We start from the raw sequence: 16,021 nt of genomic DNA, 5'->3' as shown, positions 1-16,021 counted from the left end.
TTATTGGGCTCAAGAGGGCAAATGCCACCAACTGCCATGGCAACAGGGTTTCTTTAACCCTTGGGAGGTGCCACCTCCTCCCCGCCGGGCTCAGCCACCAGCCCCCTGGGGCCACCACCCTGGGGCCCGCGGGGCGCAGCGGGGAGCCCCAGCCTGGGGGGCGCTCCTTTGGGGTGAGCTGTGGGCACCCAGCGAGCCCCGGGCACCCGACGCCCACCCCGGGAGGGCAAAGCCCCGACGAGGCGCCGGGTCCTGACCACRGTGGGGAGGGGAGGCACTGGGATGGAGAGGCTTGAAAGACCGGGTGTACTGGGAGTAGAGGACGGGTGGTGGCCGTGTGGCCACCAGGAGATGCCCCCCGTGCCAGCCAACAGTGCTGCCTGGGAGCAGCACGCTTTGGGGTCAGAGGAGAAAGATTTGGGGTTGCTCTTTCTCTTTCCTTCCTTCCTTCTTTCCTTTTTCCTTTTTTTTGGAAATACAGTTGGTTTTGCCCCRAAGCCCAGGAGGGCAGGATTTGCCCCTTGCGGGGAGCTCAGGGCTCTTCCGAAGCTCAGCTTCATCTTGCAGGTGCTCAKCCCTGGCCTCGGGGGAAGCTCTTGGCCCATGGGGACCTGCTACCCTCCGCAGCGGGCGGTGGGTGGGTGCGTGGATGAACGAATGGATGGGTGGACAGATGGATGGGTGAGTGGATGGACGGACAGATGGACGGATGGACAGATGGATAGGTGGAGGGATGAGTGAACAGGATGGATGGACAGGTGGGTGAGTGGATGGATGGAGGGATGAACAGATAGATGAGGAACCTCCATCTGTCTTCCAGGCCCCGGGGAAGGGGGCAGGGTGCCAGGCTGGAGCCCGTACCCAGGGCAGGCAGTGCTGGCGCACCCACTGCCGGCCCTACCCACGCCAACRTCAGCTGGGGGGCAGGCAGTGGGGCTGAGCCAGCACGGGGCACCCCAGGGCCAGCAGGCACCCAGGGCTGCCCCACGGGGGGCTGGCATGGACTCCCGCACCCCAGGCTAYGTGGGGCTTGTGGCTGCTTTGCCCCTCCACCTCCTCCACCTCCCACCTGGGTGGCTTTGGGAGCACCCACGGGTGCCGCTGAGCTCTGCCCCATCCGCGGGGGGCTCGGCCCAGCGGTGTCCAGGGCACGGATCAGGCGCCGGTGCACAGCCGGCAGCGGAAGCAGGGCCACGGCGAGCGCGCGTGCGTGCAGGCACGCGGGGCAGCGTGTGCACGCCTGCCTGCGGCCGCGGGCCCGGGTGGGCCCGCACATCTGTCCGCACAGCTGTGCACGTTCGTGCCTGCGCCGGGGCRGGCGGCGGCRCCGGACCGCGGGTCCCTGTGCGCCGCTGCCGGTGGCTGCGCAGGGGGACGTTCGTGTGTGTCCGTGCCCCGTGCGCACCTGCGTTCCCCTGTGCACACGTGTGCGTGCGCGTGCACACGTGTGCACGCCTGTGCGCGTGCGCGTGCACACAAGCGCTTGTTCGCACGTGTGCACGCTCGCGTGTCGCTGAGCCTACGCGTGCGTCCGTCGTACCTGCGCCCAGCGAGCCGCGACGCAGCCAGGGGCCGCATCCTGCAGGAACCGGGCGCGAGCCCCGCGGGCCGGCCCGGCTCTGCTCCCGCACCCGCGAGCGCGGCTTTCCCCCGGCACAGGCCGGGAGGTGGCACCGTCCTGGCCACCGCCACGTGCACGCGCTTGTCACACGGGGGACGACAACCCGGGCTCAGCCAGATCGCTTTATTGACGGAGGCGGCTCGGTACGAGCCTGAGATAAGGGCCGGGCTGTGCCAAGGACGGCGCTGCCCCGGCACGGCCCGTGGGGCTGCCGGCGCCTGCGCATCCTTCCCGGGCCGGGCCGCGGCGATGGGCGCGCGAGGGGCTGCGCGGGCACCGGGCAGAGCAGCGGGRACGCGGGCTGCAGCGCCGGGCGGCCGCGGGGCGCCGGGGCCACGTGGGTCCCAGCGTGCGCGGGGCGTCCCTGAGCCCTACAAGAACCTCTTCTTGCGGGAGTCCGCGAAGGAGATGGAGTTACGCGGGGTGGCGGAGGGCAGCGCCGGGGGGATTTCCACGCCTGGCAGCGCTCCGGTGCCTCTGCCCTCCTGCTCCTCCGCCGCCACGGCCTCGTCCTCCTCCGRCCACTCCACGTCCAGGACGTTCCCCTCAGCCATCGCTTCCTTCTCCTCCTCGGGCTTGGGCCCGAAAGCCCAGTCTGCAAGGGCAGAGACGGAGCCCTAAGCGGCGCGTCCCCGCGGTGGGAGAGGCCGGGCCGGTCCCCARCCCCGGCCACGGGGCTGCCTCTGCCGCGAGGAGCAAACGCCTGCAAGCTGCCAGCTCCGCCGCGCTGGTGCCGGGGCTGCGAGTGCCCGCGGGGCCGAGGCCACCAAGGAAACAACCGCCCGTCAAAACCATCTTTGGGGGAAGCCCACCACCACTACTCGGTCCCGTAGGGAGTCGGGAAGCTCGAYGCCGCCCCGGACCCCCGTCCCGGGCAGCCCCGAGCCCGCGCACTCACCGGCGAAGTCGTGCACCAGGTCCTTGATGAGGTGCCCCACGATGGCGTATGCCACCACCAGCACCAGGACAGCCGCCATCACCAGGTAGAGGACGTAGCGGGGCAGCCGGATGCTGTCCAGGGCTGGGGGCTTGTAGTCCACGTACAGCACCTCGTCCTCTTCAGGGGCGGACTGCAGCAGGTGCCGTGCTCCCCCCGTGCCAGGGAGCAGGGTCCCACTGCCCACCGCGGTGTCCCCCACAAGGGCCATTGCCAGCTGCCCCCGCACCCCAGCCCAGAGCCACCGAAGCCTCCACCGTGCCGGGGGTCCCAGGGGAGAAGCGGCATCGGGGTCCCGGGCACTCCTGCTGTGTGCCCGCGGCGTGCCCGGGGRGGGAGCGGGCGGCTCACCCCGCCAGCACGGACTGCGGGGTCGCCATGCCCGGTGGCAGGGTGACACCCTGCTCTGGGTGCCGGGGAGCCGCTCGCCAGCCTCCCTGCAGCGCAAGAGGACAGAGCATCTGAAGGAAGGAGCTTAACGCCTGTTAATCCGGGCGCAGCCCGAGCACGCTCAGCCTGGGGGGCGGCGAGCGCTTGCTCCCCAGCATGKCTTGGGACCCCCCAAATCCACCTGTGGGGCAGTGCCGCAGGCATCTCTGCCCCCTTCCGAGCAGGGAACTGGCGGTGCCCAGAGGACCCCCAAGCGCAGGGCCGGGGAGGGATGCGCAGAGCCCTGCTGAGGAAGGCGCGCAGGCACGCTCCCCCCGGGCCCGGCTAAATCCCTGGCCAGGCCCTGAATTCCCCGAGCAGATGGTGTGAAATCCAGCAGCGGCACCCTGCCACCCGCTCCCAAGGACACCCACCACCCTCTGATCTGGGGCGGAGGATGCTGTGGGGCAAAGGGGCAGGCGCTGCAGTCCGCGGACAGGGTGCTTCTTGCAGAGCCCACTGCGCCTCAAGGGCTTCGGAGAGAGCAAAGCAACCCACGGCGAGCGGCCGAGCATCTTCCCAGATGCACCCGCTGGGCGCAGCATCTCCGCGCCCAGCATCTCTCCTTTGATGAGGATCAAAGGGGTGCAGAGCCCAGATGCCGCMCAGAAACGATGCCCTCAGCACTGGGATTTGATGGGCAGGAGACTGCAGGGTTCGGGGCTGGGCACGGGTCAGCCTCCAACGCCCCGGGCCTGCCCTGATGCYCACGAGCTCCAGACCAACAGGGTCCTATGCCATCGTCCCGCACCAGCTGCCCAAATGACCTTGGAAAATAATAAAAAAACAATCCTTTCCCAGGGTGGGTTTGCCAGGGAGAGATTAAAGTGCTGGAGTCAGAGCTACGGGTGCAGTGCCAAGGCAGGGCTCGTTGCCTGGACCCTCCTACACCGCAGGCCAGGGCCAGGCCCTAGCACACATCCTGGCTCTGCTGCGCCCAGGCCTCCCCCAGCCAGATCGTGGCCACAAAAATGCCAGTTTCGTTCCACTTTAGGCTTAAAAGGAGTTCGAAGGACTGGAGGGTTTCTGCAGCTGGGGGGAAGCGGAGGCGAACCTCACAGCAGAGGGACCTGGGAACGCTCTAGCTCGCCTGAACGAGTATCAAACGGAAACGTGGAAGTGCTGAACAGCAGAGAGCAAGGGTTAGAGCAGCCTGGTACAATAACTGGAGACAAACAAGCTGGTAAGCGCCGATGAACGTGTTCGCTGCGTGTCCGAAGGCCCGTGCTGTGATAAGGCCCCAGCACAGGGCGGGCAGCAGCCTTCCTTCCACTGATAACACAGTGCCAGGGAAATTACACCTTCCACGGCCCACGGGAGCCCAGAGACGGGCGCAGATGCTCGAAACCAAGGAAATGCCAGCGAGGTTGCTGTCTACCATCCATGAGCTACAGAGCATGAAKGAAGCAAGGCAAGAAGCCCCATCACAGCTGCCGGCTCCTAAAGGGTATGAAAGCATTAGTTCATTGCCAGCAACACAGAGGAAGCAAAGACCCAAAGCCCATGGCCCTTCTCCTCSATGTCACACACAAGCAGTCCTGGCCACAGCACTCAGGCACATGTGTCTGGGTTCTTGTAGGGACGAACAGGCGACTGATATCGTTGCATCTCCAGTAAAAGCCCCTTCCATGGAGTCCTGAACTGGACCAGACTGCGGCTGGGGCTTTCCCCTCCACCCAGGCACCAGAGYCCTGGGGACACCGAGCCGGCCACCTTGCCAGGGAAGCAGTAGCTTTAAGGACTAAGAGGATTTAGCTTGTGAGAGTGACTCATAAAGTGACTTTGGCCAAGGGAAAAGCACCTGTAAGCAGGAGGCAGGCAGCTGCTCCCCRCGCAGCTCAGCCACCTCGCAGGACCGGCCGCAGGTGCCCCGTGCGGGCACTGCCCGTGTGGCTCTCCCTGCTGGGCAGCACCACTCTGGGCTCCCGGAGCACCGAGTTACGAGCCATCCCTTGGGCGACGTCTGCCCCATGTGCCGGCTGGGGCCAGGGTGTCGTGGGGAGAAGGCCTCTGCCCCTGTGCCATCAGGGTCCCCCCCACGCTCTTCCCCACAGCAGCAGCTGCAGGAACCGCCAGCCTCGTCCCAACCCTGCAGCACTGGGTACACACCCAGCCGAACAGGGCGAAATCACGGCTCGACTCACGTGGCGACGCACAAGGCCAGCGTTTTATTTCCTCCCAGACCACACATCCACACTGGGGCAGCCCAGGGCATTTGGGTGCTGGGTGATGGCAGGAGACACCAGCCTCAGCCCTGCCAGGTCTGGTTAAACACAAGGAAAGTCTGGGCAGGCTCTGCCTCACCCTGTAAGCCCTAATCACAGAGCGGTTCCCTGCAGAAAGAAAAATCGTGGCCAAATCTTTCAGACTTTGCCATGAAACAACCTCCAACCTAGGGCAAAGGCTGCTGCAACCACAGAAGCCTGCCCTGACAGGAGAGGCCAAACCCACACCAGCTCCTCCACCATCCCTGCAGCTGTGATGGCAAGGAGGAATCCGTCTCCGCACCAACAGCAGGAGCAATTTCTAGACAYTGCATAGCTACAACCCATGAGACTGATGGCCCGAAGCCAACCCCAGCCCCTCCGGAAAAGCTAAAACAAGGTAAGCAGAGCCTTTTTGAACCAAGCTGCCATGGCAGGGCAGTCCCAGAGCAGCCCCAGGCCCCACACARCTGTGATGGGCTCTGACATGCAGAGAAGAGCCCACCCAGCCCCAGCCTCAAGATGGGCTGCAGGCAGGCAACGCCGATTCTACCAGCAAAAGAAAAGGGGGGCAGGTCCAGGAAACAGGGGCCAAGTAGCAGCTCAGTCTGGATTTGAAGGAAGAAACAGGCCRTAATGTTGCCAGAGAGCAAAAGCCGGTCCCTCCTTCATCTACACCAGGGCAGGGCGCAGATCCAGCCTTGTGTGTCGATGGAAGTGGCCACGTAGGGCAGGGGAGGCGGGTAGCTCACCCCAGCCAGCGCTCCCCTTCYGAGGGCTCAGGCGGAGGCCTGCAGCTTGCAGAGTCCGTCCGCGTACTGGAACTGGGAGCTGTTCTCGTACTCGTACATGTCCAACGCCACCTCGCAGCTCTCTCGCACCACCCTCTCCTCGTCGTGGGCAAAGGCCCGCAGGGTCTCCAGGCAGGACGCCTGGGCGATGGAGCCCAGGGCCTCAGCACACTCGTGGCGCACCATGGGGCTCTCAGCGCGGCTCTGCAGAGCGGCCGTCAGCTGCGGGACGCAGGCCTCGTGCTGCATCTGGCCCAGCACRTAGCCGATCTCGTGGCGGAGGAGGGCGCTGCCGCACCGCAGGCCTGCGGGGAGGAGGCAGGAGTGAGCCACCACGGACCCCCCCACGCATGCTGGGGTGCTCGACCAGACCCTCCCCATCCAAGAGGGGCAGCAACTGGCAGCGGTCAGCTGCTGAGTGGCAGGTTGGCCCAGTGGTGGAGTAAGTGGCCAGCACGCCTGGCCCACCAGGGACTTGGGGACAGAGTCAAAGYGCTCAGAGGGAGGAGCACCGTCCCCCAGGGCGCTGATCCCACATTGCTCCCTCGCAAAGTACGGCCATCGCCCCAGCTAGACACCCTGACCCCACAGCGTCCAGCACCCTGATCACCGAGAGCGGTCGTGTGCCCACAGCGCTGCCTCGGGGCACGGCGCGGGCRCGAGACACCCCCTCGGGACCAGGGCAAGGCACAGCGCTGTACCCACCAGCCCAGCGGGTGCCTTCGCTCGCCCCACGGGGCTGCGCTGCCCATGGGCCGTTTCCTACCGGCTGAGGGAGCCCAGAGCAGACCAGCAGCACAGTCACAGCCCCAAGCCCCACGGGGCTGCAGAGAAACTCCTGCAGGACCGAGATGCCACGGCACAAGCTCACAGATCACTGCACACCTCATTTCACCACACAGACACACCCTTGGCCTGCACTGGATGGCCGGAGAGCCTCGTCCACTTCTCTTGGGCTGGTGGAGGGGACACAGCGGTTCTAGGCTGTGCTGTGCCCCTTCCCCATGCAGGAGACATTCATTCCTGTCCCCAGAACTATTTCCAAACCAAGGATGAGGCTGGCTGACCTCTGCATTTCCAGGACAGGTCTCCAGCAGCCAGTTACACAGGTCCCACCAGAAAATGCCAGGTCAGACTGGCAAATCTAACACCAGCATTACAGGCCACACCCTCTCCCACCGGGACCCACAGARAAAGGAGGACTGGAGGAAGGAAAGGGTGCTATTAAACACCAGGCAGGATGGAAGACACCCAAGATCTTTCAGCTTCCCAAGAAAGGGCTTCCAGAGAGCACCAAACCTGTTATGATGCTGCTCTTTTGTCACGGCAAGCAAGCAGTGGAACAACAGCYCTAGAAACAGCAACGTGAGGAACTTACCTGGAGCCCTGTGGCTCTGGCAGCCCTGGATTTGGGAAGCGCCAACCCTGGTTTAACTTGTACAGACTAATAGCAAGCACAGAGCGGACAGCCCCAGGCTGGCCCTTACCATCAGCCAGCGCCAGCACTGCCTCCCGGCCCCCCAAGTTTCGCAGGGCAAACATGGCCCTGTAGCGGTCAAACAGRGTGTGTGACTCGTCCAGGAGAGTTTCACGGAGTTTGGCAATGTCTGTCTCCTCAGCAGGGGGAGCGGGATCCACCGACAGGTAGGGGCTGGTGCCTGGCTCCTCCTTGTTCTCCTGAAGCCACTCCAGCCTCTTCACGGCCAGCTGACAGGTCTCTGCCACCTGCACGGACAGAGACAGGACCCTGGTTGCAAGACAGACTCTGAAGCGCTCCTGGCGCGTGCCCAGGGCTTCCCTACCACAGCCAGGCTGGGCAGATCAGACATCCCATGAACCACTCAACTCCACCTCCTCATCACTCAGCTCTGACAGCAACCACGTGCTGCTGATCTGGGACACTCCCATCTGAAGGACATGATGCTGGAYGCTGGCACACACCAAGACACAGCTCATGATGCTGGTCAGGAGCGACTACCCCCAGCACAGTCCAAGCTCCAGGGAGACCTGTTTCATCATGCTTCATCACCAGCAGCACTGAACCCCATGGGAAACAAGCTCCCAGAGAGCCTCACCTCAACCACAGGATCTTCCGAATAGCATTTCAGGACATCCAGCACATCGGAATTCCCAATAGCACCCAAGGCTTCACCTTAAGGAAGGACATGTCAGGACGTTACTAAGATATCCAAGGAAGCGAGGTGCCCCTGCTCACTTACAGACAGTGGGCGAAGAGGACCCTGCYGCACCCTCCGGTCAGGCCTTGCCCTGCTCTGACAGGCAGGGGCCTGACTCGGACAGATCTTAAAGGGTACAGCCATGCAAACAAGCATGGTAGGTGGCACCTCGGCCAGCAGGAGGGGGGAGGCTTGGACAGCTGGCCTGGCTGGAGGATTTAGCATTTTCCAAGCCATGATACTCAAAAGAAAAAAAAAAGTGTATTTCAACAGAGGCTCCATGGTGCCTCCCAGATCCCTCTTAGGCCCAGCTTGGTGACAAGGAACATTCCCACTGCTGGATGCCAGCAGAAATGGCCAGCAAGTAGCAAAGGCAGGTTGGATTAGGCCTCACAGGGCCATCACAAGCTGCTCACTACCTCAGGAAGCACCCACAGCTCCACTCACAGGCCACACACTTCCTCTGCACCCACAGCCACAAGGGCAGCCTGAAAGCACGCGAACCTCAAGCCATCATACCTGCCTCGTGCCTGACCATGGGCTCCTGGCGGGTGTCCTTCAGCACCTGGACCAGCACCGGGATGGCTGCTTCATCCTGCATCTGGCCCAGGCAGTACGCCAGCTCATGCTTCAGCAGGGCAGAGCTGTCCTCGAAGGCTCGGCTGATCCAGTCCACGGCCGCGCGGCCGCCCACGTTGCGCAGGGTGAAGAGGGCCCGGAAGCGAGCTGGCAGCGGCTGTGTTGCATCCACCAGCGTCTGGCCGATGGCCTCCACCTCCTTCTCCGTCACCATGGTGCTGGCAGCAGCAGAAAGCTGGTCGCACRCAAGCCTCCAGCAGGACTCTCTCCCAGTGGCACTCTCCTCCCGTCACACTCCGCAGCCACCTGCGCAAGGGGAAGAGGATCAGAAGTGCGCATGGATCAGCCAGGCTGCAGCCAGGGCCTTCTCCAGGGATGGGGACATCTCCAGCGTCCAGCAGGGTCCCTCAGGGATGGGGGACAACAGACCAGGTCCTGTTTGGCCCCAGCYCTGCTGGGCCTGATGCTTGCAGCAGCTCCCCGGGGAGAGGCCAGGCGCGGAGATGGCGAACCCCAACCCCGTGCAGGTCAGCTGGGCAGAATCGCACCTCCGGGACCAGGCAGGATCGGATCTGCCAGAAGGGACTGAGTAGAGCCAGACTGGATTCAACCTAGCTCCGAGGGACAGGCCTGGACCGGACCAGGACCGGACCAAACAAGGCCCAGCTCAACCGCCGAACACCTCCCCCTGCCGGGACGGACCGAACCGAACTCGACCCCTTCCAGGCGGATGCGGTGGCCGGGCCGGGCCAGAGCGGAGACCGAGCCTCATCCCCGGGGCCAGGACCGGRCCGGAGCTGGCTGGGCCAGGAACCCCGGAGACGGCCCGGCGACCGGACCGGATCCCCCGAGAGAAGACAAGGACCGGACACCCGCGGGGCTGGGCCGGACGCCTGAGACGGGCCAGGCCGAGCGGGCCCAGACCGGGTCCGCAGCGGCCGGGCCGGGCCGGGCCGGGCCCGACACCCGGTTCCGCCCCGCACTCACCGCGCGCCGCCATCGCAGCCGCTCCCACGTGACCACGCCGGCCGGCTCGTACCATCGCAGCTTCCGGGTGGGGGCGGCGAGGCCACCGTGCGCCCACGTGGGCGGCCGCATCCGCCTCCCCCCGCCGAGTGGGAGCGGCCCGGGGCGGGCAGCGCCGTCCCGCGGCGTTGCGGCAGAGGCGCGGCGCATGCGCAGTGGCGGCCAGGCCCAGGCCCAGAGGCCTGCAGCGGGGGGGGGGGGAGCCTTCCCCGGCGCTGCCCCATCGCCCCCCATCGCCTCCCAGCTACTCTGTCACACCCCGAGCTGCCCCATCTCCCCACCCCGAGGTTGTCCATTTTCCCCCCGAGGCTGCCCCATCACCTTCCCAGGGCTGCCCCACTGCCCCCCGGGCTGCCCCATCGCTCCCTGGGCTCCCGCATTGCCCCCCAAGGCTGCCCCACTGCCCCCCGGGCAGCCCCATCGCACCTTGGGCTGCCCCATCACTCCCAAGGCTGCCCCATCGCTTCCTGGGCTCCTGCATTGCCCCCCAAGGCYGCCCCATCRCTCCCTGGGCYSCCSCATYGCYCCCYRRGSYYSCSCMWTSSYYCYCWRGGCKGCCCCATCGCTCCCTGGGCTCCCGCATTGCCCCCCAAGGCTGCCCTCCGTGCCCCCTGGGCAGCCCCATCGCTCCCTGGGCTGCCCCATCACTCCCAAGGCTGCCCCATTGCTCCCTGGGCTCCTGCATTGCCCCCCAAGGCTGCCCCCCCTGCCCTCCAGGCCGCCCCATCGCTCCCTGGGCCGCCCCATCGCTCCCTGGGCTGCCCCATCACCCCAAGCACAGGAGCAGAAATAACTCTCTTTCCTCCTCTGGTTGGTGCTCCAAGCTCACAGACATTTTTGTTTTCTGTATGATTTTTGAATTCGTGGCACTTGGGAAAAGCCCAGCGTCTCCCAGCAGTGCAAGTGCCGTGTGCTGCCTTCATTGTTTCAATTCCAGCACCCTGTGCGSTACCTGCCTCCGAGAGTCAGCCCAGGGCACGGCCCCGCTTGCGGCACCCCAGCCAGCGCAGAAGCACACTACTGTCACGTCCGCGCTACTGCTGCCGCRCACAAACACTTCCATCGAAGCAGGAGCTTGGCACAAAGGGCACACGATACTGATCCGGCCACAACAACACGCGCCATCATCCGCTGCTAACGTGAGCTGAGCATGTTCCAGGTGGCTCCTTCCCACCCACTCCGCTCTCGGTGATCCTGATTTTCCGTTGCGATTTGCACCAGCATGCAACAGGAATGAGGCTAGGGGTGTTGTGATTCTCATGCTCAGCCATAGAGAACTGTTTCCTTTGCTCTGGGCCAGGAAAGAAAGCTGGGAGCTTCAGGAAGGCAACCCCAGTGAGTTAGTTAACTCCAACCCCTGCTGGAGTTAGTGCTGAGTTGAGAAATGCCTTTTTGTGTAACAAAAGGCGAGATTCCCCTTTTGCGATGCAGGGACAAAGCCAGACTATGGCTAGTTCACCATACCATGCAGGGTCTGTGTCCTTTCAAACTGCAGCTCTTAGAGAGAAGAAAAATCTCTGTTGTGTTTTAAAATCAATGGCTGAGCCTATAAGCACATTTACAAAAAAAAAAAAAAAAAAAAAAAAGTTTTCTTGCCAAGATGCAAGGGGGTGCCTTTGGGCTGAAACAAGCTGCATGGAGTTCCCAAATTGCCCTTTGCCATGGACCCTAGCATAACACCTTTCATACTCCCCCAGCTTGCCAGCATCACCAGATCCTTCTGACTATGCAGTCACTTTTTTGATGCAAAACAGAGAGAACCACTAAATTTCCATGATAAACAGGTCATCAAATGCTGGCACAAGTGTGAGGAGGGAGCAGGCTGCAAACAGGCCCCATCCAGGTCTGGCTGTACCTGCTGCAGCTGGGCAGCCCACACCACCACTCCAATGCCTTTTGCCAGGAGGCTGAAATTTGGGGTTCAAGCCAATGTGGTTCAGTCTGGCTGAGGTGAGATGGGGAGGTGGCAAMCGACCTACTGCTGATGGTCCGGGGCATCACTGTCCATGCCCCCGAGAGCTCTGCCACGCACCTCAAACTGGGGCGCCCCATGTTGTTACAGCCCCAGCTGCCTGCTGAGCCGTAAGGCTCAGGATACCATCTCGGTAGGACGGGTGGCACAGCGAGACGTGCCTGTGCCGTTCCCCCGCCTACCTCCTTCACCTAAAGTGCTGATGAARGTGCCTTTGTGCTCTGCCCTGGCATGGCCGAGGCGGTGCGCCATGGGGCTCTCGCCTCTGGCAGGAGGACAGTAGAGGAGTAAACCACAGCAGCTTGATTTCTCAGACGATATCAGGCAGAGCCGTGCGTTTCTAATCACGGCAGTGCTGTGGGCTACAGCCAGGCTGGAATCTGGCCAGCGGTGCATCTGCCCTGCCCTTCCTTGCAGAKGTGTGAGCAGATGCTTGTATTTCACTACAGGCAAGATCTCTGCAGAGGCTCATGAGGCTGCTTCGGAGAGTCCTGCTCTTCCAGAAGCAGCCTTGGGTCCTGCTTCTGTCTCACATCTTGCTGCCRTCTCTCCTTATGTCACACCTAACAGAGCTCAGAGGCACCGGCACTGCCCAGACCTCAGCTGCACAGAGGGTGCAGATGGGGAGGGACTTTCTGGGCCAAACCGCAGACCGTGGCAGCAGCCCCAAGTGAGGAAGGGGATGGAGCTTGGATCAGAGGCTGGAGACRGCTCAGCCTGCCCAAGCGGGGAGAGCACAAACTAGCTGACCAGATGCCAGAGCAGCAGTTTGCAGACTGACTCCCGGGCTAGCCCCAGGCAACTTAYTGCTTTTCTCTGCCTCTTTCTTCCCTTCCTCTCCCAGGTATATTTATATAAGTTTCATAACCCCAAAGGAGTTTTGCCTTCTGATTTCAGGTCTCCTGATTTCAGGTCTGAGCATAGCACCCTTGCAACAGAGACTTTCTTAATATGTCACTACAGTGAGCTCCTGAGCTCAGCGTGGCTGGTTGACATTACTGTAACACAGCTAATAGCTGTTAGGTTGTGGCCTCCTACCTCAGCATCCAAGTGTGTCCCAGTTTGGACAAACACTGAGGCAGAAGCACTGGCATTCAGGGCACTTCATGCAGATCTGAGCTCTGGCTGCTCCTTCCTTCAGGCCCTGGTCACCAGCAGTGATGGAAATCACACAGCTTCCATAATGGCAGGCCAACTCCTTCCGCTCACCCTGTGCTCTACAGACCCGCATTTATCCTGTAGAGAAAGGGAAAAACAGACAGCCCTCCTTCTAGCCAAACCTAGATCCCTGTTTTATTTATACAGCACAGAACACATCACAAGATCATTGAAATCCTGGAAGAGAACAAGGGCAAGAAGTACATTCCACTGCCTGAAATCACCATGGCAAAAACAGTATTATCGTGATGCAGCTGGCCTCCCTCCTGCAAGCAACTGAGCCAGCAAAGACTGGTCCATCCAGCCYATCCGACAGCCTTCCTTGCTCTGCTGGTAGCATTTTGCAGAACACAAGAGGATGCAGTCCTTGTTCAACAGCCCGGTATCACTGGGCTCCGGTCACGTTCACTGCAGTTCATGGGAAGTCTGCGAGCAAGGATGTGCATGGCTGCTTCTTCCTCCCTATCAGCCCTCCCCGCAGGTCTCAAAATACTGGCACATCAGCTCGCGCACTTGCTCAGCCCGACCATCTTCCATGGAKGCAGGCGCGGGCTGGCATGGTTTGGGCAGCTCGGTTGGCTCSGTGCCCTCCAGCCACTCCTCGTTAAAGGGGTTGTCATGAGCTTCGCACACGTTGTGCAGGATGCAACAGGCGAGGACGAGGGTGGGCAGCAGCTCCAGGCTGCAGTCATCACACTTCAGGAGGATCTGCCAGCGAGCCTTGAGGCGGAGGAAGGCGTTCTCAATCACGCTATGCGCCCGCTTGAGGCGGTAGTTGAACTGCAGCTGCCGCTGAGTGAGGTTCTCATCCTCCTGGTAAGGCTTGAGTATCCAGTCTTGCAAGGGGTAGGTGGCATCACCCAGCAGCACATATTTCTGTGCCTTCCCCATGAAATGTTTGGGAGGGTTAGGGCACAGCCGGCCCTCCTTGGCCAGCACCCACAAGCTGGAGCTCTCCAGCACAGCGCTGTTCTCCATGCTGCCAGGGAAGGCAGTGGAGACGTCCCAGAACTGGCCCAGCCCATCCACGGTGGCCTGCGTCAGGATGGAGTGCCAACCCTGGCCATTGCAGTAGTCAGCGCTGAGACGCAGAGGTGGGTTGATGGGGATGTGAAGGCTGTCCAAGGCACCGATGCAGTGCGGGAAGCCCCAGCGGGCACGGAAGATGCGCACCATGTTCTCCAGCTCCTTCTCGTTGGGCAGACGAAGGTAGAGTGGCTTTAGCAGCAAGACCACGGCGTAACTCACCTCCCTGACACATGTCTGAACCGTGGCAGGTCCCACGCCGAAGAGTGGGCTGATAGTCTGATACTCCACGTTGGTGGCCAAGTGCCACAGGGCCACGGCGACTCTCTTCTCCAGGGGCAGCGTGGAGTGAAAGTGGGCACCATGATGAGCCAGCCCTGGCCGCAGCTGGTTACATACATAGAAGAAGGTCTCCTTGGACATCCGAAACTTCTCCAGCCAGTCCTGGGGCCGGAATTCYTTCATGACCACCCGTTCCCACCAGTCTGCGTTCCTGATGCTGGGCCATGCGCGGGGGTAGAAATAACAGCTGGTTCTCCTCCGGCGAGCGATCAGGAGCTGCAACGTCACGGGAAGACAACACAGGCATGAGATGGCGTTGCGCCCAGGCCCCCACCCTGCTCTTCATGATTCACTGCACCTCCATCAAATTGCATTTGCAGAATCTCCGAGCGCTACCCAAATATTCAGTCCCCTCCTCACAGGGAAAATCTGCATCATTTTTTCCCTAGATGAATCTGGACAAAAAGTCCAAATTTCACATAGGAGAAACTTTCTGGGGAAAAAAAAGAATCCTTTCGGAAGGCAGTCAACATGTTTTTTCTTTATTTTTAAACAACTATTATTCACTTTCTTGCAGGACAGTGAAATGCAGGTTTGGTAGTTATTTGGAAGCAGGAATTATCATCCTGTGTTCCTGGTTTGCCAAGGGGGAACTGTCTTTCTATCTGTTTTTAAATTCTAAAAAACATCTTTAATCGGAAAGGAGGCTTGTTTTGCCTTCCTGGCTGCCACAGAAAGTGAGCTCACAGCATTTCCTCCCAGAGGTCCCCTCCCTGCTGCCACCTTCTCCCCCCCCCATACATATCCCCAGGTCCTTCAGGTCCCTTTGTCCTTTGCATCCCCTCTCCTTCRTGTCCCCCCACCCTTTGTGTCTCTCGTGTTTTATCTCGCATCCCTCATGCCCCTCGTCCTTCATGTCCTGTTTCCTTTGGCCTTCCTCTCTATTCTCTGTCCCTCTCAACCTTCATGTCTCTGTCCTTTGCCTTCCCTGTCTTCTTCATGCCCCAAGTCCTTTGTGCCCTCGCTGTCCTTCCATCCATTTCTCCTATGTCCTTCCTGTCTCTCGTCCTTCATGTCCCCCATCCTTTGTGTCCAGTGCCCATGCACCCTATGTCCTTGCTCTKTGTTTCCCTCTGTCCTTCGTGTCCCCTGTGTCCTTCATGTGCCAAGTCCCCCCAGCCTTCATATCTCCCACCCTTCATGTCCACTGGGTTACCCCATTTTCAGGCCGCCTGTCTTTCACATCCCCCCACCCATCATGTTCCTGTGTCCCTCATGTCCCTTGTCCCTTGTGYTCCTCCCATCCTTTCTGTCCTTCATGTCCCCCATGTCCCCTGTCTCCCATGTCCTTTGTGTTGCCCCACATCCTTTGTGCCCCCTCGTGTCCCCATATCTTTCACATCCTTCATGTCCCCTGTATCCTTATGTCCCCCATCCTTTGTGCCCTCCGTGTCCCTGTATTGTCCGTGTCCTTTGTGACCCCAGAATCCATGTCCCCATGTCCCCATGTTTCATGTCCTTTAGGTCTCCAGTACTCTTTCCTGCATGTCCCCGTCTTCACATTTTTAATGTCCTTCATGTCCCCCATCCCCTCTGCCCTATCCTTTGTGTCGCCATCCCCTGTGTCGTTTATGTTGCCCCACATCCCCCCGTTCTTTGTGTCTCCCTATGGCCCCATATCTTTCATGCCCTTCATGCCCCTCGCACCCCTGTGCCCCCGTCATTCGTGCCCCCCTTGTCCCCTGCACCCCCGTGTTCTTTGTGTCCCCCTATATCACCCCAGATCTTATGCATTTCATGTCCCCCGCGCCCCCCCTTC

General features: G+C 61.5%; 3 protein-coding genes across 3 annotated transcripts in view; all 3 read right to left on the bottom strand.

Moving 5' to 3' along the window:
* Nucleotides 1–1,942: 1,942 nt before the first annotated feature.
* On the bottom strand, nt 1,943–2,923 carry SMIM44 (small integral membrane protein 44). The gene is made up of 2 exons (XM_085308572.1): nt 2,520–2,923; nt 1,943–2,216 (listed from the first exon to the last, which is right to left on the bottom strand). The coding sequence occupies exons 1-2, from the start codon at nt 2,767–2,769 to the stop codon at nt 1,993–1,995; spliced, it is 474 nt and encodes a 157-aa protein (XP_085164698.1). The 5' UTR covers nt 2,770–2,923; the 3' UTR covers nt 1,943–1,992.
* A 2,213-nt stretch (nt 2,924–5,136) lies between these two features.
* DOHH (deoxyhypusine hydroxylase) lies at nt 5,137–9,849 on the bottom strand. The gene is made up of 5 exons (XM_085308546.1): nt 9,726–9,849; nt 8,679–9,044; nt 8,058–8,134; nt 7,470–7,707; nt 5,137–6,287 (listed from the first exon to the last, which is right to left on the bottom strand). Exons 2-5 carry the CDS (start codon nt 8,950–8,952, stop codon nt 5,971–5,973), a joined length of 906 nt encoding a protein of 301 aa, XP_085164672.1. The 5' UTR covers nt 8,953–9,044; nt 9,726–9,849; the 3' UTR covers nt 5,137–5,970.
* A 3,155-nt stretch (nt 9,850–13,004) lies between these two features.
* Nucleotides 13,005–16,021, bottom strand: part of LOC146593895 (uncharacterized) — a 3,701-nt gene continuing 684 nt past the window's right edge. The window contains exon 2 of the mRNA XM_085308545.1: nt 13,005–14,478. Coding sequence (XP_085164671.1) covers nt 13,360–14,478 — 1,119 coding nt within the window. The 3' untranslated portion in view covers nt 13,005–13,359. The remainder of the gene's footprint in view (nt 14,479–16,021) is intronic.

Source organism: Rhea americana, unplaced genomic scaffold, assembly GCF_003343005.1.
Source record: "Rhea americana isolate MKP2758 unplaced genomic scaffold, rheAme1 scaffold_278, whole genome shotgun sequence".
Classification (NCBI taxonomy): domain Eukaryota; kingdom Metazoa; phylum Chordata; class Aves; order Rheiformes; family Rheidae; genus Rhea; species Rhea americana.
Note: the sequence above shows the minus strand (reverse complement) of the source record. Positions and strands in the feature narration are given on the sequence as shown.